General features: G+C 39.5%; 1 protein-coding gene across 4 annotated transcripts; it reads right to left on the bottom strand.

Moving 5' to 3' along the window:
* Nucleotides 1-1,383: 1,383 nt before the first annotated feature.
* On the bottom strand, nt 1,384-25,222 carry LOC117536364 (myelin-associated glycoprotein-like). 4 transcript variants are annotated; one of them, XM_034201202.1, is made up of 13 exons: nt 25,099-25,222; nt 15,909-16,034; nt 13,299-13,395; nt 12,098-12,173; nt 11,470-11,838; nt 10,789-11,085; nt 9,898-10,155; nt 8,237-8,497; nt 7,193-7,501; nt 6,235-6,334; nt 5,529-5,625; nt 5,208-5,261; nt 1,384-4,905 (listed from the first exon to the last, which is right to left on the bottom strand). In XM_034201202.1, exons 4-13 carry the CDS (start codon nt 12,141-12,143, stop codon nt 4,747-4,749), a joined length of 1,950 nt encoding a protein of 649 aa, XP_034057093.1. In that variant the 5' UTR covers nt 12,144-12,173; nt 13,299-13,395; nt 15,909-16,034; nt 25,099-25,222; the 3' UTR covers nt 1,384-4,746. The 4 variants fall into 4 exon arrangements, with proteins under 4 accessions (XP_034057093.1, XP_034057091.1, XP_034057095.1 ...); XM_034201200.1 differs by lacking the exon at nt 25,099-25,222 and adding an exon at nt 19,809-19,946; XM_034201204.1 differs by lacking the exons at nt 5,529-5,625; nt 25,099-25,222 and adding an exon at nt 19,809-19,946.
* Between the last annotated feature and the right edge of the window lie 898 nt (nt 25,223-26,120).

A 26,120-nucleotide genomic window follows, 5' to 3' on the forward strand; every position in this document is an offset into this window, starting at 1 on the left:
ACTGTCCCGAAATTGACACCCGATGGACACACGAATATGGAATTGTGAATTTCGCACGATGATGGCCCCGAACCACACACGAAGGCAACATTTACATTACATTTAAGACATACAACTGCAATGAAAGTACCAAAAACAATTGTGTTACAGTACTATGATACTGTACTGATATCTTCAGACTTTGTTCTTTACTTTATCCGTCGTTATATGTAGAAAATATTACGTTTTCTCCGTAATGTTGTTTCCATAACAACAACAACTTCCTGTCAACTGTCCTTCAAAATAATATATTATATCCTTTTAGTTTCACAGAACACAAATTGGGTTATTTACATAATATATTTACATGATTTTGTTGTGCAATAAAACAACCCGAATTTGAACATTTCCGGTGTGTCAATTTCGGGACAGTGTGTGACAGGGCCTTGGCCTGTCACACTGTCCCGAAATTTGACACCCGATGGACACACGATAAAGGAAATGTTCAAATTCGGCTGTGATCGTAGCAACATCGGGCCATTCGTGAGGGCATCTTAAGCCATCGTATGACCGCCGGTGGAGTTTCTCAGGCTCCGGCAGCAACTTAGTGAGCGGCAACTTCGTGAGGCACTCGTGAGGACATCTTGTCAAATCGTGTCATCTTCGTGTTATCATCGATGCCATCGGGCATTCGCCCTCACTCTGATCGGGGCGAATGCCCGATGGCACCGATGATAACACGATGCCCTCACGAAGGGCACAATTGACACACGAATTCAACACGAAAATGAACCTTCGCAAGGTCCTTCGGTAATTTTTTGGCATGCCAAAGATTTTGCCACCGCTCACGAAGTTGCTGCCGGAGCCTGAGAAACTCCACCGGCGGTCATACGATGGCTTAAGATGCCCTCACGAATGGCCCGATGTTGCTACGATCACAGCCGTATTTGAACATTTCCTTTATCGTGTGTCCATCGGGTTGTTTTATTGCACAACAAAATCATGTAAATATATTATGTAAATAACCCAATTTGTGTTCTGTGAAACTAAAAAGGATATAATATATTATTTTGAAGGACAGTTGACAGGAAGTTGTTGTTGTTATGGAAACAACATTACGGAGAAAACGTAATATTTTCTACATATAACGACGGATAAAGAACAAAGTCTGAAGATATCAGTACAGTATCATAGTACTGTAACACAATTGTTTTTGGTACTTTCATTGCAGTTGTATGTCTTAAATGTAATGTAAATGTTGCCTTCGTGTGTGGTTCGGGGCCATCATCGTGCGAAATTCACAATTTCATATTCGTGTGTCCATCGGGAGTCAATTTCGGGACAGTGTGACAGGGCCTTTACCTGTAACCATGGTGCTCATTCTCAAAAAACAGAACAAAAAAGACAGCATGAGAAACGGACAACTGTCTCCAGTTGTTGTTTTTATTTTGTTTATGTTTGGGTAGAACTGAAGACATATGGATTTGCTTGAGGCGTGAAGTATATGTTTAAAATAAAAGAGCAAACAAACTACATCACTGCAGAAATCCTACTGTTAATAAGAAACAGTTCAAAACTCTGACCTGAATTATTATTATCATATTTGTAGAAGAAAAAAAATCCCAATCATGACAATTATGATCACCACAAAGTATAGGGTATACAAATCTGCTATACAACACACCGTGACAAAATATTAGGTAAGACACATTTCATATTTTTACTTTTTCAGATAAATAAAACGAAAAAAAACTCTGTAAAACTTTCAACAAGATATACTGGTTATTGTCTTTGTAGCTACAGGCAATATATGAATACTAGCCAGCATATCCATCCTTGAGTCGACAGAACAGTGTCTTAATAAAGGCTAATGTGAGTCAGAATGGGTGGTCGACAAAAGCTTTGTTTACATGCACAGAGAACTGCATTTATTTTTAACATTTTGGAGTTTTTAATCAAATGAAACACAACTTTAGCTGATTTGTGTGCACCATGTTCCGTTTCATTACCAATATGACTTGATGCAGGATACGACCAAGGAATTCATTTCAAAATATTATTACAGCAGTTACTATTATGAGAGTAATACAATAGTGGTGGATATGTCGCACAGCATTATGGGCATGATATCACACAACATATTCTATTCATTTGTTCTAATATGTGTTTTCCCTGTGCCATTGAGGGACTGAGGATTCATCACTATGGTGTATTCAAACTTTTTGCAGCAGGATATTTATGTGTGAACAGCTCAAACCTAAAGTACTCCTGGTAGTGTGATTTAGTTTTTATATTGCCACTGCTGCTTATGAACAGTCTATTCTGCAGTTACCACAGTGAGAGGCCTTAGCTGTATTTTGATTGTAAAACCAATTAGAAACAGCTCACAGAGACACGCTGCTGCCTTGATGAACTAAATCCATCATTACAAATGAGTGCGGCGATGTTTCATAACATACATTTATAAAGCCTTAGGCAGAGCATGAGAATCAAAAGTACTTTCAATCTTCAAGAAGAGATCATTGCACATCTCTAGCTAGATTTTACGTTCCCCTCCAATCAACATCAGTACAAACAGTGTAATGTATTTTAAGGAGGAACACAATCAGGGGACAGGTTCCATACTGTAGCAGATGATTTTGGAAATTAAAACTATGGTCATTACTTTCGGTATTTTACAATTTTCTTGCAGAGAAACCGTAAATGTTTACATGACTGATTCAGTTTATCTAATTGTATATCTTGACACACATTTTTAAAGCATACACCGTACAATACACTGTAGGTGTTCATTTCATTTTCACTAATAGTTTTAGGTGACCAAGTTAGAGTATAATTTGTGTTGAGTAATTTTTTTGCACTTTTGTGAGAAACAGACAAAGTGAAGACGAGGAAAAGGACTTCATTCTCTTTATACATTGAAGGGGAACTACACCGACTATCGGATTCACAAGAAATGTATTTATATCATCGGCAGTGCAACTCAGCCTGTGAAAAATGTAATGTCATCAGGTGATGCTGAACTGATAAACTTTTGAGAAGTCTGAAAAAAACGGTGTTACAAACTAGACGTATGGAGTTTGAAAGACATTTAGCAGGCAGGATGGATCTAAATAAAACATGTTGGTGCATTGTGGGTAATGTAGGATGCATTTGGTTTGGAACTTGACCCAATCCTATGAAATACTATTCTATGAAATACAAAGCTATATCGGCCTCTGCTGCTTTAATTTGATTGATCTGGAGTTTCCTTTTAAGGTTTAAAGAAACAATTTATTAAATACAGCCGCTATTATACTTTAAATTGATCCTCAATCCCCGTCAATAACAAGGTCACTTCCTGCATGTAAACGCAACCTCTGATTTGACTATAGTGCACACTAGTTAGAGCTTGATAGTATTTATTAAGACAATGTTCAGTCAAAAGCATGTGAATGATGTGTGATAGGAGTATTTTTACTTTTCAAACTGGCTTTTATCCATCATTTAATAACTTAATGCCTGCAAGAAGGACAGTCATGCAGGGTATTTACTGTACATACTGGCTTCCATTTTCTAGCTATACATCTTATTAATATATATTATTGATACCATCATTATAAAGTTAGACTATTAGTAGGCTTTGATATTACATCACAGGTTCATCAAATGCCTTTGAATAGCATAAACAGCTGGCAAATCATCTGTGTCATTCAAACATTTGATGCAACCTTGTGAGAATAGAGCATCAACTTCTCAAGTGAAGCAATGCTAAAAACCTCCCAAAGACCCCAGTCATCAATGATCAGTGTCCTATGAGCTTTGAGCACGATTTGAACACACACACGCATACCCACACACATTGTCTAAAAGAGATAACACTTTGGCCGCTTGCGCTCAAATATTTTGTGCTTTAGGGAGAACAAGTTGCAGACGACAAAGAAGTCTTGCATTGGCCACAGTGCAGGAAAATCCCCAAAACATCAACAATCCTACAGTTTACTAAAACATAAGGCTGGAAAAAAGCTGTGACATTTCTCAGAACTGGAAAGTGAACCATTCGAATTTACAAAACCTCTTCAATTATGTCAAAAGTGATGGTGACTTTTGTTTCATTTATTATAAGAGGCTACTGAGACACACACATTAAATACACTTATGTAGAAACAAGATGTAGAGATGCGTTTCCATCTCTCGCCTCAGGCTGTTATCTACTTAGGATGTAATTGAACCAAAGGAAACAGGGAAGAGAGGTTTGCTCTCTGCTGATAGACACACATAAGAGAACAAAAAGCAACGTTGCTCCTTGCCCTGATGCTTCAGCTGGCAGCAGACACAGTGACAGATATAAGAGACAGATGTCGAGCAGATAGTGGGACAGATGCAAGCACTCAGATGTCTTTTGTTTAAAAAACACAATGAAGAACATGAAGAAAGCAACAAAAGCAAAGCTGCTGTCTAACACTGCATGTTTAAGAGCCCATGAACAACAACTGAGGCCAGAAATGTAAGTAATTTGTTTTCTTTGTCCAGTGGGAAATGCTCCAACCCAAAGTACCAGTATTCCCGAATGAGGCATGTGAAGGGGGGGTCCAATGGAGGAGGGACAGCATGAGGGGGGAGTAGTGGCATCTAGTGGTACTTTAGGGGTGACAGATCTGAAGAAATGTGAAACAAGGAGCCATCATATGCAGGGTGAAATCCAGTTGACGACGGAGGGTTATTTAACAGTTTATTGGGGCTGCCACTGCGTCTCGCTTAGCCGAGGGATCAGGGAAGGATCGCGTTTCATTTGGCTTTGATTTCCGTGTAGTTGCTGTCATCATCCCCCCTCCCTGAGGCCCCTTCCCTGGACCTGGCCCCGATAAACTCCAGAGCAGCGTAATTCAGCTCTTGCCTCTCCAGTCCTGCCAAAGAGCCCACAGGTTGATAATCCCCGTCTTCTCCCTGCAGACAGAAGGATCGATCAGCGACACAAAACTCGGGCAGGGTGCCGGTGACACCGCAAGTGACAGAAGAGCGCGACGGACAACACTACCAAAATATGTTAGTGGTTACTGGTTGACAATTGACAAGGAGACTGAGATGTTTCTTGTTAGTCTGGCAAATTTGTGTTAGCAATGAGGCAGCAGGCAGCAGGCAGATTCAGAAACAAACGGCAGTGTACAGAACACAAAAGCTGATATGCGAGGAGATGTATCTGTCACTGAGGCTTGTGTTTTTAATGGGGATCTGTTTAGGAACCTTACCGTAGTTTCCTCTAGAATGGAGTTAAACTTTGAGCCCAACAGCTCTGTCTTAAGCTGTGTAAGTTAGGGGAGAGAAAAACAGACAGAAAAACGCATAGAAGCTATGAAAGCAAGAGAAAACAGTGTTCGGAAAGGTAATGGTTGGAGGTACTGGAATGCCAGTGGGAAGGACTCCTTTTATTACCTTATTTTCAGAAGTCAAAATGGGGTCTCATATATACAACTTGCTGGATTACATACAATGTTTAATCCTAAACAGTTTGAGAATGGTCATCCAACCCATCCTCCATCATAATAATAATTGACATCAGCATGTCTCACCACTTTCTTCCTCAGATTTTGTTTGTCCTTCTTGACTGCGCTGTAGTACAAAGCTGGGTTCTCCAGGACCACGTCCTGCCTAGGGGTGCCATTCTCTCTGGGGGACGGAGTCACATAGTCAGACTCGGTCTCGACTGCCACTAACGCAGGGCGACACGCCAAGCCTGGGCATCCATTTTAAAACAACAAGCTATGTAAGGTTAAGCTGGAGGTCTGTGGGTGAGTGACGTGGTTATTTGATGGGTTTAGTCGCTGAGCTCACACCCACTTGAAGGGTGATTTGTCAGAGGAAGCTTGTCAATTTGAGGGTCCAAATGTGCCTTGAGGCTTAAATAAAGTTTTTGGTTAACAGAGCTACTTGGATTTTGTTTAGCGTAGCAGGTCAAGGATTCAGAAGCAGTGTCAGGGCAGGGATTTGAGTCTGCAAAATATAAGGTTAGTCTAGCTTGCTAACCGACTCCACAAGGCGGCCAATGCGGATCTCCAAGGGGTTCTTCTCTTGGTAAATAAACAGCTAAATTGCTTTTGAGAAATGGTTCTCACGTCCACATCAATCCCACAATCAATCATATTCAATATGTATCAATGTGTTTTAGAATGGATGACTAGGCTTAAGTGTTTCCTTGGATTTCAGAGAATGCTTAGTGAGGAAAAGGGCTACTTCTGCCTCGCATCGGCCTCTCAATTATTTATCATTTATACTCACTTCTTGTTGTTGTGGCCAACGTATCTCACTGCTGCAATGATGAAGGCTATGACGGCCACTCCTCCAATAGTGCCAACTATAACTGCCATCATGTACTTTTCTGAAAACAAAGAACAGAATTGTTATTGATCGCACTATGCAGAGGTCAGAGTAGATCTGTTAAAGAGAGAACAATCACTCTTCTCTTCGAGTGCATAAGGCCAATTTGTGAATATGGTTTAAAGGCCTTTTTGTTGATATCTAAATGCTCGCACACCAAAATACAACCATTCCTACTTGAGACGTACATGTGAAAGCAAACTTCAAACATATTTTTTAAACAATCCTAAAACAGCCAGGCATTACTGCGGCTGGTGGTTTTAGCAAACATTACTCAAGCAGGAGGAAAAAGGTTTTGTTGAGAAGTATTTTCCGCTGCAGATCAATAAACAATTATCTAATTTACAGCTGCAGGAGAGGGCTCAGCTCAAAATAAACTACAGGGCCATAATAAAAAAGGACCATGTCACCTATTAAAACAGTCGAGCTGATTTATGTGTTTTTGGACAACAATGGAGCTCTATAGCAATAAATCAGGCGTTGCTGCACAGACAACAATTCCCAATAAAAACAATTTGCTGTTGTTGACAGTAAGAAAAACTAGAATTGTACTGAACTTTCAGCATTTGAATGCAGGATTAAGACAAATAGGAATTCAGACAAATAAGAAAAAGAAAAACTGATTATCTTGCACTAATTTATCAGTTTTATTTGTTCTATGTCCTGTATATATATATATTCATGTTGCACTGTTGGAGGAGCCTGTGACCTACATTTTTCATTTCCATATCCACACTGAAGCTAATGTGCACATGACAGTAAAGAACAATTGGCAGAAATAAGACATTCTCATTCAAATTGTATCAAAGGTCCCGACAAGTAAATACTCAGATGTGGTGTATAGTTGGTCCCAACTCACTCTCCTGCTGCAGCTCCAGTTGTACGCTCTCTCTTCCGTACGTGTTGAAGTAGCTGCAGTGGACGTTGACGGCTGGGCCTCCGTTGTCTACCCGCTCGCCTTTCTCCCGCAGCTTGATCATTCCCGTAGAGGTGTGTCCGTCTGTGTGTGTGTAGAAGTTGTACCGGCCGTCTGTTTCGTTGATGGTGACATTCACATCGGGCAGGTAGAACTCAATGGTGGGTTCAGGGTTTCCTGTGGCAATGCACACACACTGGACACCCTCCCTCACCACGGTGCACTTTGACTCCTCCAGAAGGACAGGGGCATCTAGTGAAGGAGGCAGAAAGAGCTACAATAACACCATTGAATGTGGATATATGTACATGTCAAACTAAACTTTTTGCTTATGGAAATGTTTCCTATTTAAAGGTCCCCTATTATACTGTTTTTCATCAATATATTAAAGGTCTCAGATATATACAAAACATCTCTCTGAAGTTGGCTCGAAATACCAATTGCAGCCATGCCATAATCCCCTCTGTTTCAACCCTGTTTCAAAAGTGATGATTCTGTGTGTGTTACTTTAGATGAAAATAAGGAGCCACTCCCCTCTGAGAGATATTTGGTTAAAAAGAACACAATGGTGCTCTAGGAGGAGATTCAGTGATAAGGTGGGGGGGGGGGGGTTACCTTGGTTGGTTATTTGCTAATGACACAAGCCAAAACGTTAGGACATTATAAAGTGGCCAAAATCTGAACAGCTCATTTTCAGACAGGTTTTTATATTAATGGATAAGGACAAAAAGAGAGGGGGTCTTTGTTCCTGAAACGTTCAGAATCGATTCTGCATAATAGGTGACCTTTCGAATCTGAACGTAATAATTTGTTACAATAAATACATATTATTTTCTTAATGGAAGTTCTGCAATACATAGAAGCAGAATATTATACTTTTAATGGTTTAGAAACTTGAGAGACGCTGGCTATACATCCAAGAATATAATCCTGTTGACCTGCAGCATTCCACACTCATGTTGGGGGAAATGCAGGACAAGCACTTACACTCAACAGTGATGTTGAAGGAGCTGCTGGCTCTCCCATGCTCGTTCTCGGCCAGGCAGCGGTACTGTCCGTCTCCCTGGGGGGTGATCTCCACAATCTCCAGTACTGACAGCTCGTCGGCGGTGATGGTGCCCACCAGCTCCCCGTCCTTCAGCCAAGTGAGGGTGGGGGCCGGGCTGCCCTGGGTGCTACAGTGCAAGGCCAGCGTAGATCCCTCGAGTATCGTCATGGAGTCGTTTATCACAGGCTCGCGGGGAGGGTCTGCAACATTTAAAGATAAAATTGTATTTGTTTCTTTACCTTATCCAGACTTTTGATCAGTCTCTTCATCTTTCCATAGTTACAACACGCTACCTTCTTCAATAACAATAGACAGCATTTTGGTATTGCAATTACTTTGGCCATTCAGGGTCAGGGGATCAATCAAGTTGTTATGGCAATCTGTGATTCAACGGTGGCTTACATACACATCCAGCAGTTACAGAGCAACATCATCATTCATTTGGAGTCTTGTTTCTGGAAACCCTCTTTCCCTCTCCAAATCCTCAGGGAAACATCTGGCTCTTAAGCTGCTAATGCTCCTCTATATTTACCAGCTAGGTGATTGTGAAAATGTGAAAAGCTGCTGTCTGTTTTCCAAAAATTGAGATGTAAGAGCAAAATATTGGCAATATGGCTGATCTTTTTTCTGTTGAGTGACCCTTTTTACATCGTTTTTTTACATTTTAGTTTGATATATTGTTATTTAAAGGTTATATCATCCATAAACATTTTAATCTCGAACAGCTAATAAACAGAGTGAGGTTCTCTGTTTCAGAATAAAATATGTATGCATTTTAATGAATAGAAATGTTCAATGATACGTTTGGGCAGAGATTTCTGGCTCTCAAAACACTACTCCAACCTACACACACTTTTAGCTGTTAAAAAGGAAGGTCAAAGCACTCATGCTGTGTCCCTGTTTCATACAATCAGCAGCTTTTGAATATGACGTTCAGTGCACACAGGCGGAAAAAAAAAAAAGTATACTCAAAGCTATCACTATGGATACTAAATCCAATCAGTTGCTTAATTGGCTATTGATGAACACTGTGGTTCCACAACAAGACCCTTTTTTTGTAGATTTGGCAGTGGTATTCTAAGGTCACAGTCTGACTGTGTCTTGTGTTTGCACACATTTTTAAAAAGTATTTTTGATGTATGACACTATTAGTATGTTATATGTATTTAGGACACAGCTTGACATTTTTTCCACAGTATTGCCCAAAACACGTTTTGTTTTGTTCTTTCCTTGCCGGCTCGTGGCTCCGAAGCTTTGCAGTGCATATGGATTTATTGATTAGGCAAGGTAGTATGGAAAATACGGAGCGTCCAGATCAGCAGCAGCTACAGTAGAAATGTGATTGGAGAAGTTTCTATGAATGTTGAGAGACCTTTTTATTTTGTTGAAATCTATTGAAGCTGAATTCAGGTCCACTACAGCTGCTTTCCTTCAGAGAGGGTGAGGAGAATGACCCAACTATTCCTTCATGGTTTCTGATGGGTATCATTTAAATTCACAGATGTAACTTATTCCTGATTCCATATTAGATGCTAACTGTATACAGAATGCATTGTATGTTGGTTGGAATTGGGACAAAGCTGCTGTATCAGAAACTTACAATTGACAGCCAGGTACAGTGAAGTGTTCATGATGCCATAGCCATTGTCCCCGTAGCACGTGTAGATTCCCTCCTGTGCAGGCGTCACATCGTCCAGGGAGAGGGAGACGTTGGACGCCGTGTCCCACAGCAGCTCTTGGTCTCCAAACATCCATGAAATCCTTGAAGGAGGGTTACTGTCCACCTCGCAGTGCAGCATCACAGAGCTTCCCTCCATCACCTCCGAGGACACGTTCACCCACACAGAGCGCGGAGAGTCTGGGAGGGAAAGCAGAGAGTTTCATGTCCCTGGGCTCATGTGTATGACCGCCTTTTTTAAAACAGGGTTTACATATAATATACACAAATATAACAGTGATTAATGCATGCGTGATTTAAACGCTAAAGAGGGTACATTTGGACAACCTCTGAGGCTTTGCTTGAAGCCACTCAAGAAATAAATTGGCTTTACTTTCCTTTTTCTTGTATTTTGGGTTTGTCTTTCATGTGGCTTTGTATGGTTCTTGTGGGTTTGAACTTTGAACAGCAAGATAAAACCTTATAATTTAAGTAGCATGTTTAAAGCTAGCATTCTTTTGTAATGAAAATGATGAAAGGGACATGCACATCCCAGTGAATGGGTTAGAGTAACAGAGAAAGGAGAGATGCCGTTGTGCAAAGTTTCGAGCACAAGGTTTTCCTTTGATCCATTGAGATGCACAGTAGTACTTTGGTTATATAAACATGATTATGTTTGTACCTTAAACTGTGATTCTCAATGTTTATTGACATTATTTGTTGTCTTTTCATGTACCATGGTTTTATATAAAGCATTCTTTTGAGACTATGCGAAAATTGGAAAAGCATCATTATTACTTATGGCCTAAAAGTGGGAAGTGCCTTTAAACTTACACTTGATGTCCAGAGAGATGAGCCTCTCATAGACCAGCGTGGTGTTGGGGTAGTAGACCCTGCAGCCCAGGAGCTGCCCGTTGTGCATAGGTCTGGGTGTGAAGGTGAGGGTGCTGGAGAGCACAGCCGTGTTGCCATCCTCCAGGAAGTCAGAGCTGATCTCCGGGTCGGGCAGGTAGTCGATGTACATCCACTGGATCTCTGGAGTCATCTCGGGGCAGTTGTCGGGAGCGTAGCACGTCAGCTCCAGACTTACATCACTGACAATCTCCTCCGGGACGTCGATGTTGGGTTGATCTGGTGGACAGGAAATATATTTTCTTAATAATAGTAAAAAGGGATTCAAAAGGGTAGCATAATATCTTCATGCAGAGATACAATTGATCAAAGGATAGCTATAAAACTATAGAAAAAGACACTCTAACTTAAAAACACTACAGTAAGTGTACAAAAAGAATAATGATATAAACAAAAAAACATATTGAAAACATGAAGAAAACAATTGAATAATAAAAGGAACATTAAAACTAATAATTACTTAAAACATTTATTTTCAAATAATATATTTGGCTATACTTCGAAGTAATTACAGACAAACCTTTAAAAATCATTTATTTAGCAATTACTGATTTTATTTTGCTGGTTTTTACAGTTTAATGTACATTACACTCATTGACCTACCCAGAACTTTGAGCTCAGAGAAGTCTGGGTACGTGTACATGTTGGCTCCCCCGAGGTCAGCACGAAAGTAATATTTCCCCGAGTGCTCTGCTCCGATGTTGTTGATGAGCAGTGTGCAGTTCCTCTGGTTCAGGTCACCCAGCAGCTTGGTCCGTCCTTTGTAGCTCTCATGCACAACGTCTGTGCGTGATTTGAAGACAACAGGAGGGAAGAGTTGAGGGTAGGGCTGGCCGAAGTACCAGATACCGTGAGTGCCACGGTACGGCCTGATACCGGACGGATACATGAATGTGCACGGGATGACCACGCAGGAGTTTGTCATGGCCGAGATGTCCCGAGGTACCCAAACGTTCCACTGGCACCTGGCATCTGAGAGAAGATCAGAGACAGGGTGTGACAACATGGCATGCATAGTTCAACTGCACCTTGTACAATACAAACTAACACATTTCTGTATGAAGCAATGTTTGGCTTATTTGAAGTAAATGCAGTAGCACTAACAAGGGTTTGGCTTATTGGATACAATCAACAGCATAACGTAATGAAGTGTAATTTAATGGTGAAGTGTGAGGTACAAAATCAGAATAGGTCTGCCATCACATGAGGAAGAGATGCAGGAATGTATTACCGTTGATGATCAACAGCAGTGGTAAAAGTAGCTCCAAACACCACATGGTCTCGGCTCAATGCTGGAACATAGACCTCTGAAACACATAATGTCCTGTCAGTCACAGCAAATGCATCATCAAGAAAAGAAAACCTTAAAAGCATGGGTTCTGCTGCGTGACTCAGACGCTTCGTCTACCTCTAAGAATCACACAACTGCTCAAAATGTTTTCTGAGATTGAACAGTTTAGTTTCTGGTTCCTAAACCTCCCTCAAAACCCCTTTTCAATATACATTTGTTTGGACTGCTGGAAGTGGTGTAATTTGCTCAATCCACAGAGCAAATGTTGTTTTTTTACTGAATCACTGATCACCAAAATTGGAGTGAAGTGATGCTCGCCTCACCATATGATACTTTGCAAAATGAAACAGTATTTTTTTATTTAGCAATTTCCAACAAGCAATTCCAAATTCATATTTTCATAACTCACCACAGACGGCTCTGTATCAGTTTTGATCTACATGCATTATATTTAATTGGTAACACAGCAGCAGGGAATCAAAGTCATATTCATCCACAAAAAGCAATGCAATGCACTAGTTTAGTCACAGCAATAACTCGAACAAAAGGTAGGGAACAGCAGACGGATAATGTCAGAGTTGAAGGGTTGACTCCTATTTCTTACATTGTTATTATAAATTAGTATTAATCAGCACAGAATGGGTCACATAATATACTAGATATACTAATAATCATCAAACTCTCTTCACTGAGATGGGAATGTTACTATTAACATCTTGAATTCGATTTTTGAACTTATTACCATTTTATAATTTGTGAAGGTAATGTATTTCAGTTGTTTGAAGGAGCTATTTTGAACTATTTTTGAGTTAATCTTTGCCCATGTGCGGTTTTAGTGTAAGAAATTGTAACTTAACACTTCGGATACTTATAACTATACCTTTAACTGTATAGAATACAATTTGAGTAAATCAAGTTAGTTTGTCAGGTGTTAATATGCTTATTAAAATCAAAACTGACTTCATTCTCAATTATATTTTTTAAATTGTTCACTGAATGTATTTTGTGTCCAAGCAATAAAGAAAAAACATTGCAAAGTCCACATGTGAAGACTTTTAAAACTTGTTAAATAACAAAAACTAGTAGCTTGTTAGTATCGCTTCATAGAAATACCCTGCTTTGACTTATTGCTTAAGCTTACCTTGAAATGCTGATGGTAAGAAACAGACAGGCGCTCTGGTCAGCAGCTCCACTAGAGGGTGTTCACTCACACCCAGACAGCTCCGCAGCCTCCTTCTCTGTAAAAAAAGAAAAGAAAGAAGAGTGACATCAGCATCATCAGGCAGTGACATCACTGACAGCCCCCTCACTCCCACAGAGTCGTAGTAAGTGACATAAGCACACAAACCCAGCATCAGCCAGCACCTGCTTGCTCCCTCTCATCACTCATTACGGCCGCCATACGTAAGCCCGTCCAATGAATGACACTCACTGTTGACGAAGCTCTGACATAACAACAAACTCAAGCCACCACACATCATGTCATCAGCAGAATACTACTATCTGTGCTGCGCTAGAAGTAAGTAGGAGGGACCGATATTCAGTGATGACAAACAAAGAAATGACACTGCATTTATAAATGAATAGCACCAGAAAAAGGCTCATAAAGCCATTAGCATCACTGCAGCATTTTGTTCCAAAATCCAACAAGCCACGGTTTAGCTCAATAGATATATTACATGAGGGAACTACAAGTCTGTGTGTGGAGTTAGTTTTGTGTCTCATTTGTTTTTCTCTTGCCTTCTATAGTCTGAAATATCAGCTCTGTTCTGGAGCCACATAGAGGCCCATATAAAGAACTACTTTTTCAACACTTGTTCTGGTATTTGGCTTTTGGAAATGTTTGTAACTAAATTAAAACTAACTACAGCCTCTCTCCCCCACAAATTGTTTTATGTAATCATATAGCCAATAAAGAGCGATAATGCTCAATAAACAAACTTAAAGAAGATATTGACTGATTGCATTATTTATGTTTACGCATCATCGTCTGTACATCAGGACTATATCTTTAGTGAGCTCTTTCGTTCAGTATAATAGTGGAATTGTGTTCTCTGTAATCTCCATGTAAATATAATTTTGTATTGAGGCACTATTATAACTGTCTGTCATGCTATACGTGTGTCAGGGTTTTTCTCGGTCACCATTGCCTTCTTACTTTTGTTACATAAGGAAAACTAAGAAGACAAAAACATAGCACTGCTTATTGATTCACAATAAAAAGGATATCAATCTTTCAATCAAAGTTTCCTTTTTAGACATTCATTAACATAGATTGTTCACACAGCAGAATTTAAAGTTGGTAGTTTATACATGTTTCATTATTTTAAAGATTTCCTACATACATTTTATTTTGCTGTGATGAGTATTTTACATCTAATAGATGATATAAAAGCAAATGGGCAACATTTCTGCCGTTTTAAAGAAAATACAATTGTAATTAATGTCTTTACACTTCAATGTATTGTAAAGTCACTGCTTCATTAAATATTTTTGAGTATTGTGTTTATACTGTATACTATTTCAACATGCTATCTGTAATTCACTTTTATCATTCATGTTTTTAAGACATTTGTACATTTTGAGATTCTAAGTAAATCAAATGTATGTTATTTTCATGGCGACAGCCTGTGTGTGCAGATGGCCGGCCCAAGAGTGGATTGTGTATCAGAGCTTCGTGATTAACACATCCTAGCATCCCCCGGAGAAGAAGAGTGAAAAATGCTGTTGTTCTGACATTGCAGGAGGCCATTGATTTGTCCTGCTGCTCATCATCATGCATCATACAGTCACAAATGGGAAGGCATGTTTTCGAACACTAATAGAACATTCACTTCGCAAAATGCTTCCTTCTACTTTTCTCTAATAATAAAATCCTTAACGTTTTTTTTTATACTACTCGGAAGCAGAGGAAACGAGTCATTGACACAACATTGAGCTTTTAAGTAAGTATCAGAAAAAGGTCGCTTAATTAAACATCCAGCAGTTATTGAGCACGATTAGTATTCAATTGTAATCATGTTTCTGGCCACATGTCTAATATTCACTCTGATTTAGCTTTTTTCTGTTCTCTACCAATACCCGACCAATAGTTTGTGCTCGACAGCTGCTAAATGCTCCTAAGCTTTTTCCATCTAGTCTCCGGCTGTGTCTGGCTGCAGTTTTGTGCCACTAAAGGAGGTTTAAAGAGCTTATTTCTCTCCGATTTGTCCGAAAACAACGCTCTGTGAGATGTGAGGGTAAACCAAAACAGTAAAGTTACAGGCGATATAGATAACCTCACTAAAAAGCTCTGCAAAGCTGAGGCAAGCTGCAGATTCAGATGAAAAATCCCTGTATGTTCATCAATATGACCAATACTTTCTCACATTTAAGACACTGTTGCGAAAATATCAATTACAGCCTCTTCTAAAATAAACACCTCACATTGGAAAAGGTCACATTCTGAGGCGTCTTATGATGACGCATCTGTTGGCTGTGACAATCCATTCCTAACTGTGACAATCCTAACTTTTTTTCCAATGTTACGTCAAGCTCCAGCATCTGCACTGCAACAAAAGGCCAAGAGCGTCGTTCAGGCATCAGCAAGGGCAGGAGAGAATGGAGCCGGGCGGCCAGGCAGGGCCACTGATACCACCACCAACCCCAACAACAGCCTCATTGATGGAGCAGACAAACGTCTTGCACAGAGCACACAGCATACGTGTGCTCACTTAGATACACACACGCGACACACACGCAAAACACTTGCCTCATACCAGCCTCAGCACCAAGCTCCTGCTCCCTCTCAGTCCTGACTTCTTCTTCTTCTTCGTCTTCCCCTTGTGTTTGTTCTGCCTGAGCTAGTCGTCTTTCTCTGAAACTTGGATCTCAGATTCTGTGGGAGAAAATAGAAAAAGGGATTTGAAGAGAGATGTCAGAAGGAGACAAGAGGAAGGGGAAAAGAGGGAGTCTGTGTGAGCTCTGGTTTACATGTGTCGTGGGCAGCTCTGAATATGCCTTCAGGCATTTCTGGAGCTGCTCTATGGCCCACTCAGCATTCCTTTACTTGGATCGACCATTGCCCTGATATGTCCCATGTGTCTTGATGCCTTGAACTCTGGGCCTTGATCATACCTCAGTCTGAGGTCAAAGCAAAGTGTGTTGACATTAGTTGAGCTGTTTCATGCTAGGTGCGAAAGGCATAAGGCAAATGCTGCTCTGTGTAGTAATATAGAACTTGTGAGATGAATATGGTTATGTTAATCATATATTTACATTAGTTTGATACAGAGTTTGATCTTGGAGTGTTCATTTGTTTAATTATCACTTAAGAGATCTTAGTCGCTCCATTAAAAATCTGAAAATTGTTTAAATCTCAAGCCAAGTCTGGATTCATTTGAATTTCAGAAATGCAATAAGGGCATCTAAACTGATCTGTCCAGCCATATGCAGATATAATATTTTCCTTGCTGAAGAATGTCTGTAGGCGGGAAGCACAAGCATATATCCACTCAGAGGTCCACGTAGTTGACATAAAAAAAAAGGAAACTTGTCTTTCCAAGTGGGGCACTTTTTCCCCATTCTCATTGTTACATGTATGGTGAGTCACTGTGTCCAAAAGCCTTCAGGCCACTGGCCAAGTGATGGCATCGACCGAGCCATGGTTAACCTCAAGGGAATCCCTCCGTAAACAGTCTGGAGAAGAGCTGAAGAGGAGAATGCCGCACTGACGCTCTGGAGCCATGTACAAACGCATACGCAGCATGCCATACCCCCTACACACACATGCAGCATAAGAAGAGCCAACACAGTCCTCAGTGAGGGGCGGACAGATATGTGACCTTCCTCTGCATCCCCTATAGGCTGTTTGTAAGCTCAGTCTTCTTCATTGTCCTGCTGGGACTATAGTCATTGTGAGGACAGTATGTATACAATACATTCCAGAGCAGAAGGAGTGAGTGTCCAGTTGTTCAGAATCATGTCATGTTTTTTTCTGTCACAAAGAAAGGGGCAAAAAGGACCAAAGAAACTACAAGTAATAGCATGTTGAAGAAGTATAAACAGACAATGCCTGGTTTAGTTTCGACCTGAAGATCTGATATCTTTGCTGCTTTGTGCAGACCCTCCTCTACCAAGGTAATCAAAGCTCAAGATAATCACTTATTCCACAGCACGCTTCAGGGATACAGATGCTATCTGAACAATCAGCTTGGCTAAATCAGGCCATGGCACCTTTTATGAGTCACTTTACATTATTGAAATTGCTCACACAAACAATCGACTGTGCCAAGAAGAACATTTTCATTGTGAATATTGTCTGCAATCCGTGTGCAGGAGCTTCGCCGTGGCTCTTGGATAGGGTGGGAAAGAATGGGAACGTTGTATGCAGAACACTGCCCATTGTGCAAAGCAGAAACTGGAGGAATTTTTCCGGAACAGCCCCGCTCACAGCTTGCGCTTTGCTGTTTGCCTGTGACGCGCGTTGGTCCACCACAAGCTAAGGCCCCCACTAAAATACTCAGAGGAGCAGATGGTCTTAAAACATGACTGCTCCCCCTCCCACACACACGTATACACACACTCACACACACACACACACACACACACACACAAACATAAACAGAAAGATATGCCAATATCCAGTCACCCAGTCTGTCCAAGGTACTGCAGGGGGTGCTGGCATACATAAGAGATTCAAACCATACTTTGAGGTTATCAAAGAGGATTATACCAATACTGCTTGCCTCTTACAGTTGATATTTTGCAGTGTATCTAATGTGAATAAAGTGTTTTATTGTTATTGCACATAATGTGTGAATTAATGTAGGGTGTTTTCATCTTTACCATTCCTCTGTGTAGTTTCTCCTACTGCTGTTGCAATTCACTTTTATTTTAGTCTTATAAGGAAACTCTGATTCTGTTTTAGTTGTATCTTTAAAAATATGTCAGAAACCATAAAAGGTGACTTCAGGATTGTGTGTCTCACTCCCTCCCTACAATTGTTAATAAATTGTTATGGTTTTAAAATCAGCATCCACTTAATTTCTGAAATCACAACAGCACATTCAGTGACAATAGATACACTTCACTTGGCAGATCATCAACATAACATGAGATCAAGAGCACCAAAAAGCTTATTTCCATATTTTCTACCTGGCAAGTGTCTCTGGCATTCCCCGGCCCAGTGGGCAGATGGTGAGCCACAGGCCTCCTCTCATTAGAGAGCTCTCCCTTCCGCTCCGAACAAAAGGGGGCGACAAACAGAGCCGTCACCTGTTCAGCCATCCCAATGCTCGCTAAAACCATCCACTTGACTTTAAAAATGCCATCTAATTTTTGTGAAATAAAAAAAAAATGTCATGTCTTTGCACTTATTATTATTGGTGGGTGGCGTTTTCATTCTTGAAAAACTGATCCAAGATGAGTTATCTTCTGTTACATTATTAACACAAAATTATGATAAAAAGCTTTAAAAATACCCTAAATCTTGTACTGAAAATCTAATTTGAATGAGAACTTGCTTTTTTTTAAATATATTATTTTACAAAATATATTAAGAAGAGCTATAATTAAAGTCAAAATCTGAAACTCAAATGTGTCACCACTTATGTGATTTAACCTCAACTGGACCTGTTGTGCTTTGAAACATGATCTATTTCAAAATGTACCAATCAGGCCATAATTAAGAATTAGAATTACACAGCCACATCACCACGGAAACACTTGTGTCTCAAGCTGTTTAAAAACTGCACCAATCTCTCTATAAACCTTGTATATGTGAATGCAGTGAAACACTGTGATTTCTGAAAAGTAATTAAAGAAAATGTATCTTTCCTTTGTTTTAATAATGCCGATCACTGCTGCTAAATTACTTGTAACATCGGTTTGCTGTCTAATCAGAGGCTCTTCTACCTGGCATCAGATGTCTGTTTGGATGTGGGAATACACTCTAGTAATTACTGCAACGACTCATTGCTAATGTCACTAATAGCTCAAATCTGTCCAGTAATGATTGGCTAGGCTTTTTGCAGCCCCCATTTACACCAAGCAAACATGCGCGCACACACACACACACACACACACACACACACACACACACACACACACACACACACACACACACACACACACACACACACACACACACACACACACACACACACACACACACACACACACACACACACACACACACACACACACACACACACACACACACACACACACACACACACACACACACACACACGTGTCCACGCTTACAAATCACCACAAAACATGTTCACACACACACTGACCTAACACAACCTAACAAGCACAAACTCACCATGACTGTATGTGTTTGACCTTAAAGAACAAAAAAAACGAAAATAGATAGATGGATGGATGGATAGATAGATATATAGATAAATAGGTAGATAGATAAATAGATAGATAGATAGATAGATAGATAGATAAATAGATAGATAAATAGATAGATAGATAGATAGATACATACATACATACATAAATAGATGGATAGAGATGGCACAGAGCATTGTTGGAAGTGTTTGCTTATGCATTCATCCATTTCTCTATCCCATTCCTTCTTTCTTACTAAAAAAACTCAATTTCCAAAGCTCCCAAGGGCATAATAAATAACAAATCAGAATACACTGCAGCTGCTCACCTGTGTAGGTGACCGTGGCCGACCTCCCAGCACTCAGCAGCTCCTGTATGAGCGGTTTGAGCAGCCTTCCCTGTCACACTCGCATGCAAAGCGTCACACCAGCCTGTTGCAACTCAGATCTCTCGCCACTCTCTGTACCAAGCCCCAACGGTGGGGAATAAGCTGCCCACCCCACCACTGCTGCTGCTGCCACCCTCCTCATCATCATCATCATCACCACCATCACCCCTCCCCTAATGAAAATGAGTCCTTCAGTGAAGCAGCATTGTTCTAATGCTTCGCTCCGAGGCTCAGCCATTCATAAATAAACATGGGGCCACAAAGGGCCACACTGTTCCTCCTCGCCCCAACAAATATGGGTGAGGCTTTGAGCTCCGTGGCCTTTTCAATCCCCCATGGACAGTCGCTGTATGCTGAATGGGACTGAGCATATTCGATTATTTTGTATTGATTGAGAGCACATCCACATTATTATTTTTTTCATTATAACAAAAGGCAGGAAGTGAGTTTGGGAGGGGGAGATGCGGACAATGAGGACCAATATGAGTCAAATCTGTCACAGTTTTGAGACCCAAGTAAACGCTTCAGAGGCCACAGAAACTAGAGTACCAGAACAGTGACTTTGCATTTCTTACCCCAATGGCCACACATCTGCCTTTCAGAGCATGACACTAGTTCAAATGTTTAAATGTATTTTCCCACCTTCAAGGCAGCCAGGGGGTCTCTATCCATTTCACTACCAAGAAAATCTATATGCTTAAAAACTTTACTTGCTTTTGTTTTTAAAGTGACATGATCATCTTGTGCGACTACATAAAAAGAGTAGGCATTCAATATTTTACAATGTACCTATTGAGTTGGTTTATTTAGGTTTATTTGACAGACCTTTAGATAATATGAGGCATCAATGTTTGTTAAGCACATCTGTTATTGATTGAATAAGAGGTTTGAGAACATTTAAGTCCACTGGTCATAATTAAAGCTTCAATGACAATGTGAACGTTTTCACAAAATGGACACTCATACTAACAGTTACTTTGATATAACGTGGACTCAGCATTAGTGATACTGTATGTATATAATGATGATAGGAGAACGCGTCTTCTTATAGAAAGAAAGCTGAACTACACTAATATAGTTGTATTATCTTGATGAGAGTTTTGCACATACAGTATGACTACTGGCTTTACTCCACCTTATCATAAAGCTGGAGCTGGCACACAGTAGTTGAATGAGAAGCATCTAAACTGCCTCAGTGATCGAAGACACTACAGACTCCTCCTTGATGTCCTTCGATTGAACCACACGGTGTACTGAGGTCACTCCGAAGCTGATTTTAAACCATTTTCTTTTTCAGTCTGTGTCATAGTTTCACTTTGCAACTGGCAATCTGGAGAAATTAAGTCAAGTTATGTTTTTGTACTTTTTCTTCTGGTGAGGTAGGTCTAAAGCTTGTTTTAAAGATCTTAAAGTCCTTCATTTTGTCTTTTCATTGTTTTAAGACAATTGCACATAAAAAAAGGCAATATGTCTGTATCCACCTGCCAACTCATCCTCCCTATGATTACAAATGATAAAAACATATTGTTTACCCTAAAGTAGCATTAAGAGTATTCATACAGTTACATGGTGCTGTGACCATGTCTTGAAACCCGAAGACTTGTTAGCGCACCCCCTCACTCCTCCTGACACAGTAGCCATTGTTTCCCAAGGCCTTCTGGGACAGAACAGCTCAGCTCGAGCCTGACACCGCACAACACTGGGAAGTCGATGTGCACAGATAATTGTCTTTTAATCACAACAATCCTCTTTTCTCTGGCCTTGCTCATTTGTTTCTGTCTCTTGTTCGACCTTTTTTGTCTTGGTTGTAACTCTGGTGGCTTTTAGCAAATTCGACCAGCCACATCGAGCTTGTGAGCCGAGACTCTGTCATGGAAGCAGAGCTGGAACGAGGAGCAATGGATCCCATACAACATTTTTAAACCTATCAAAAACATCCCAGTACGATTCAAACACACCTCTAACATTGATTTACATAACCAACATTGATTTATAACCAAGCCCATTGCTAATTGAATATACGTTTTTTGATAATCAGAGGTGAACAGTAGCTAAGTAGATTGACTAACGCACTATAGTTAAGAACAATATCGAAGTACTTGTAGCTTACTTGAGGATATTCATGTCCTGCTACTTTCACTACACTACAACTCAGCAGCAAATATTGTGAGTTTTACTGCACTACATTTAATCTGAGTTTTAGTTACTTAGAAGATTCAGATTTGTAGTACACAATATAGTCAAAGAAAGCATTTTTACAATGTGCTACAACAAAATGTACCTTAAGTTAAATATCTGAGTCATAACATGTATCTGCTCAGGATTTAGGTCCTACTTCATCTCAACACAACCATTCTATAATACAGACCATGAAAAACAACATCATCAGACGTTTGTTCTAAGCTGTGGTTGTCTATTAAGAACAAAGAAGTGCAACCTGCATAAGTGATTCAACAAAAAGTCGACTTCAACATAAGAGAAGGTGGTTACCATCATGTCTCCCACCAATGGTTAGTCTGGTCTTTTCCACAATTGTGTGTTCTTTAATAACTTGAGAACATGAACCGACTATTATTAAAAGCCCTGGACACCCATAGGTAAAACAGAATGTGGTTTTAATTGTTTTGGCTGATTAAACCTCAGAGCTGTGAGGGCGTGTATGGATTGGACTTGATTGAAATATCAGTATTGTCATACTGATATTTTGTACAAACTGTAAAGTCCACTGAGACAAATGTAACATTTGTGATATTGGGCTATATAAATAAACATTGATTGATTGATTGATTGACATTTCTTTCACTCTCAGTTTGGATTTGATGTGAATGTGAGGGCTAAATTACACCTTCATATTAGTACCTATGACATCATGTAAAACGTCCTCTTTCACCGTGAGCTTTCTTCAAATCTGTCGGAATAACGTCATGAAATCTGTCAGAATAATCAAAAACACCTATGTTTGTGTACAGGGCCTTTCAAATCACAATAAAATACGGTTTGAATTGAATGTCAAGCAGCTTAACACAGGGCTGCTTAGTTTATGTGTGAGATTTACGTTTTTTCAAGGGGGACAATGATGATTTACTAGCTTCTCTAACCTTAACAAATCATGTTTTAAACACAAAGCAGCTGAGTTAAAAGCGAAATGTATATATAACTATACTTTAGTCACTTTTTGGCTGTGGTGGAAGACATATTGAAGGATTTTACCAGGTGAAAGTAGTAATATAGTCAAAGTAAAATATGGCTAACTTCGGAAAAAGAGATATATATTATATTCTACGATAATAATTAGTGTTTAAGGCAGGAGAAAGGTTTGTTGGTTTTGTTTGTAAACACAATGGTATGAAGGTTAAGGTTCTTGCCAGCAGGTGAAAGTCAACCCTAGATTAAACCTTTCCCTGCTTAGCCTTGTGCCTCACTATATTCAAATGTTTTCGTATCATGTCCACCATTTTCATATCTTCGAATTAAATGTGCACCTATGATCTGGCACCTGGTGGTTGCTCCTATTTTTTTTAATAGAGGTTGGTGCTAATAAAAATCCAGTTTTGTATTTGTTTTGAAGGAAAACTCTACTCAATGTACCTTAAATGTGGACATCACTTTGCTCTTGCAGCTGGTAAAGATGAAACTGATTCCAGTTCAGCTTTTCTACTGCTGTGTTACTCCAATATATCATCAGTTATTTGTAATCTTTTTTGCTATTTTACGAGAAACCACACACACCAGAATCTACACATTTTAAACATACACTTACATGCGTGTACAGTATGATGGTGAAGACATGGTAGGTGGTGTGTAGGAGAGAGAGGGTGTGTGTGGGCGGGTGAGGGGGCTGTGCTGGACAGAGACGGGTGACAGAAGAACCCACTGAGAATAGATCCATTGTCCCTCTGTCCACTCTACTGGACACAAGCAGTCGGCTGCCATTTACAAAACTGCCTGGAAAATTGCATGGTTTTTTTTGTTGTTTTTTTAAATCGCTCCACCTCGTAGTTTTTAAGCTTAATCGTTTTACACTTTGGTGTTTTATTGAATATGCAGAATACAGATGGAAACAAATTATTAACAGCAGGATTCAAATCTATTGCGGTTTGAATGACAATTCCCCTGTTGCTCAGGTGTTTAGTTTTTATTACATTTACTGAAAAAAGAGAAAAAATGTAATTAAAAGTCGGAGTCACAAGTTACATTTAAATTGGAAAATTTGCCAAAATCAATTCAGGGGGACTATTCTAATAATTAATTTGAGATTCAATAACACATCAACCCTGTCATCCATTTCCTTCCAACTAGAAAGTTATACTATATACACTTATTTGGTGCTAATGACAAATACAAGTTATTAGAAAATCTGTTTTTCTTATTACCCGTTTGCCCAAAGGTTTTGGGAAATCATTTTAAATGTACCATCTCAATGAGGGATTATTGAACCAATTCTGAATTACATATCCACAGCCCTGACATGCTGCTATTCCTGGGTTACATGGGATTTGTATTCCCAAAGGTCAAACTAATCTCATATGATATTTGGCCTAAATTGCCATACTTCTCTCCAACTGCTTAAACTTGGCATGTTTTGTTAGGCAGGTTGTTTTTATTTATTATCAAAAACATTTTTTTTATAATTTCTCCTAGTACAGGGTTTGGTACTTTATCAGTATTTGTCAAAGGACACAAAATGTAGAATTGAGCCGGACACCCGAGTCATCTAAAATAATAAGAACCATGTATTTCCACAAGATGACAGTTTAAGTGGCTCTGAAGAGAAAAAAATAAGTTTATTGCGTGATCATTTCTCGTGGCAAGAATTATGAATAAAATAAAACATGATAATTGCCAGTTTTACTTCTCTACAGTCAATACATAATCAAACAGATAGCCTTTTACTTCTTTCCTGTGTATCACTAGAATCCATTAAAACGTGTGCCAGCATCAAGTGTAGATACAGTACTAATAGGATTTGGATAATAATCTCTTCATAAACAAACAGCTGTGAGATGTTTGCCCCTTTAGAGATGCCATAAAATAATCACATTATTCGACACATTGACATTATTTTGCAAAGAAATTATTTCAAAGTGAGAACAAATCAAACCCAGAAGAGAAAATAAAAATTAAGAGTTAAAGATGAAGCAAAACCCAGCGACATGTTAAGAATCTGCTCATAAGGAAATGTAAAAGTAATGAATAATAATGTTGGATGAGAGAGCAGCAGAGCTCTTACCTTATCAGCTGTGGAGCTCAGAGTCGCCTCCTCTTCTTCAGCATTTGCTTTCTCTGCTGCTCTCCCTCCTCCCTCATCTTCCTCTCTCTCCGTCAGCAGATTGGGTCTTTGGCATCAAAATCTGTGAAAACGGGGGTGGGGCAGCTTCAGGATGTAGATTCACACATTATTTATTATTTCAATCAAGTATAATTCTGCTTTTTACAACTTGAGTCTTTTTTTGACCATCCATTGTAGATTTCAAGTACTTGCTGAGATCTGAGAAACATCACTACAACATAGTCTGTAGTAATATGAACAGACCCAAGATCAGTCAGACAGGTAAAGATGATCTAAACCACTACATTTGGAGGTAAAACAAAAAAGAGCACAGCTTAAAATGTTATTACTGCATTACAATATCCATCTACATTAAGTCAAAGTTGAACCAGATGGTCGATAAACAAGGATGGGAGGGTTAGTTTAAAAATGAAATATGTTAGAATTACTAGTTAGCTTTGAAAACATGTAATCAGTAACTTCATCTGAGTATCAAAATATAAAAGTAAGGACCTCAATATCAAATATGCAAATAAACAGAAGAGGATTTTTTTTTTCTTAAAGGTCACCTATTATGCAAAATCCTAAAGAGACTGAAAGTTTCAGGAAAAAAGATTCGCTCACTTTTTGTCCTGATCCATTTATTTAAAAACCTGTATGATGTCATAACGATTTTTTGGCTTGTGTAACCATTAGCCAATAACCAACCAAGGTAACCCCCCCCCCACAACTTATCACCTGAATCTCCTCCTAGAGCACCATTGTGTTCTTTTTAACCAAATCTCTCAGAGGGGCGTGGGGAGGGGCTCCTTATTTTCATATAAAGTAACGGACACAGAATCAGCACTTTTGAAACAGGGCTGAAACAGAGGGGATTATGGGATGCTGCAATTATCTGTTTGGTATTTCGAGCCAAACCCTTAAGAGACATACTTTGTATATATCTGAGACCTATAATATATTGATGAAAAACAGTATAATAG

This window comes from Gymnodraco acuticeps, unplaced genomic scaffold (assembly GCF_902827175.1).
Source record: "Gymnodraco acuticeps unplaced genomic scaffold, fGymAcu1.1, whole genome shotgun sequence".
Taxonomy (NCBI): domain Eukaryota; kingdom Metazoa; phylum Chordata; class Actinopteri; order Perciformes; family Bathydraconidae; genus Gymnodraco; species Gymnodraco acuticeps.

Bases quoted from the DNA above. Each gene is read 5' to 3' on its own strand.
- LOC117536364 (XM_034201202.1), bottom strand. From the start codon at position 12,143: ATGTGGTGTTTGGAGCTACTTTTACCACTGCTGTTGATCATCAACG. The intron at 11,839-12,097 runs GTAATACATTCC...ATCTTCTCTCAG, and splicing joins ACTGCTGTTGATCATCAACG to ATGCCAGGTGCCAGTGGAAC. The intron at 6,335-7,192 runs GTGAGTTGGGAC...CTTTGTTTTCAG, and splicing joins ACTGGAGCTGCAGCAGGAGA to AAAAGTACATGATGGCAGTT.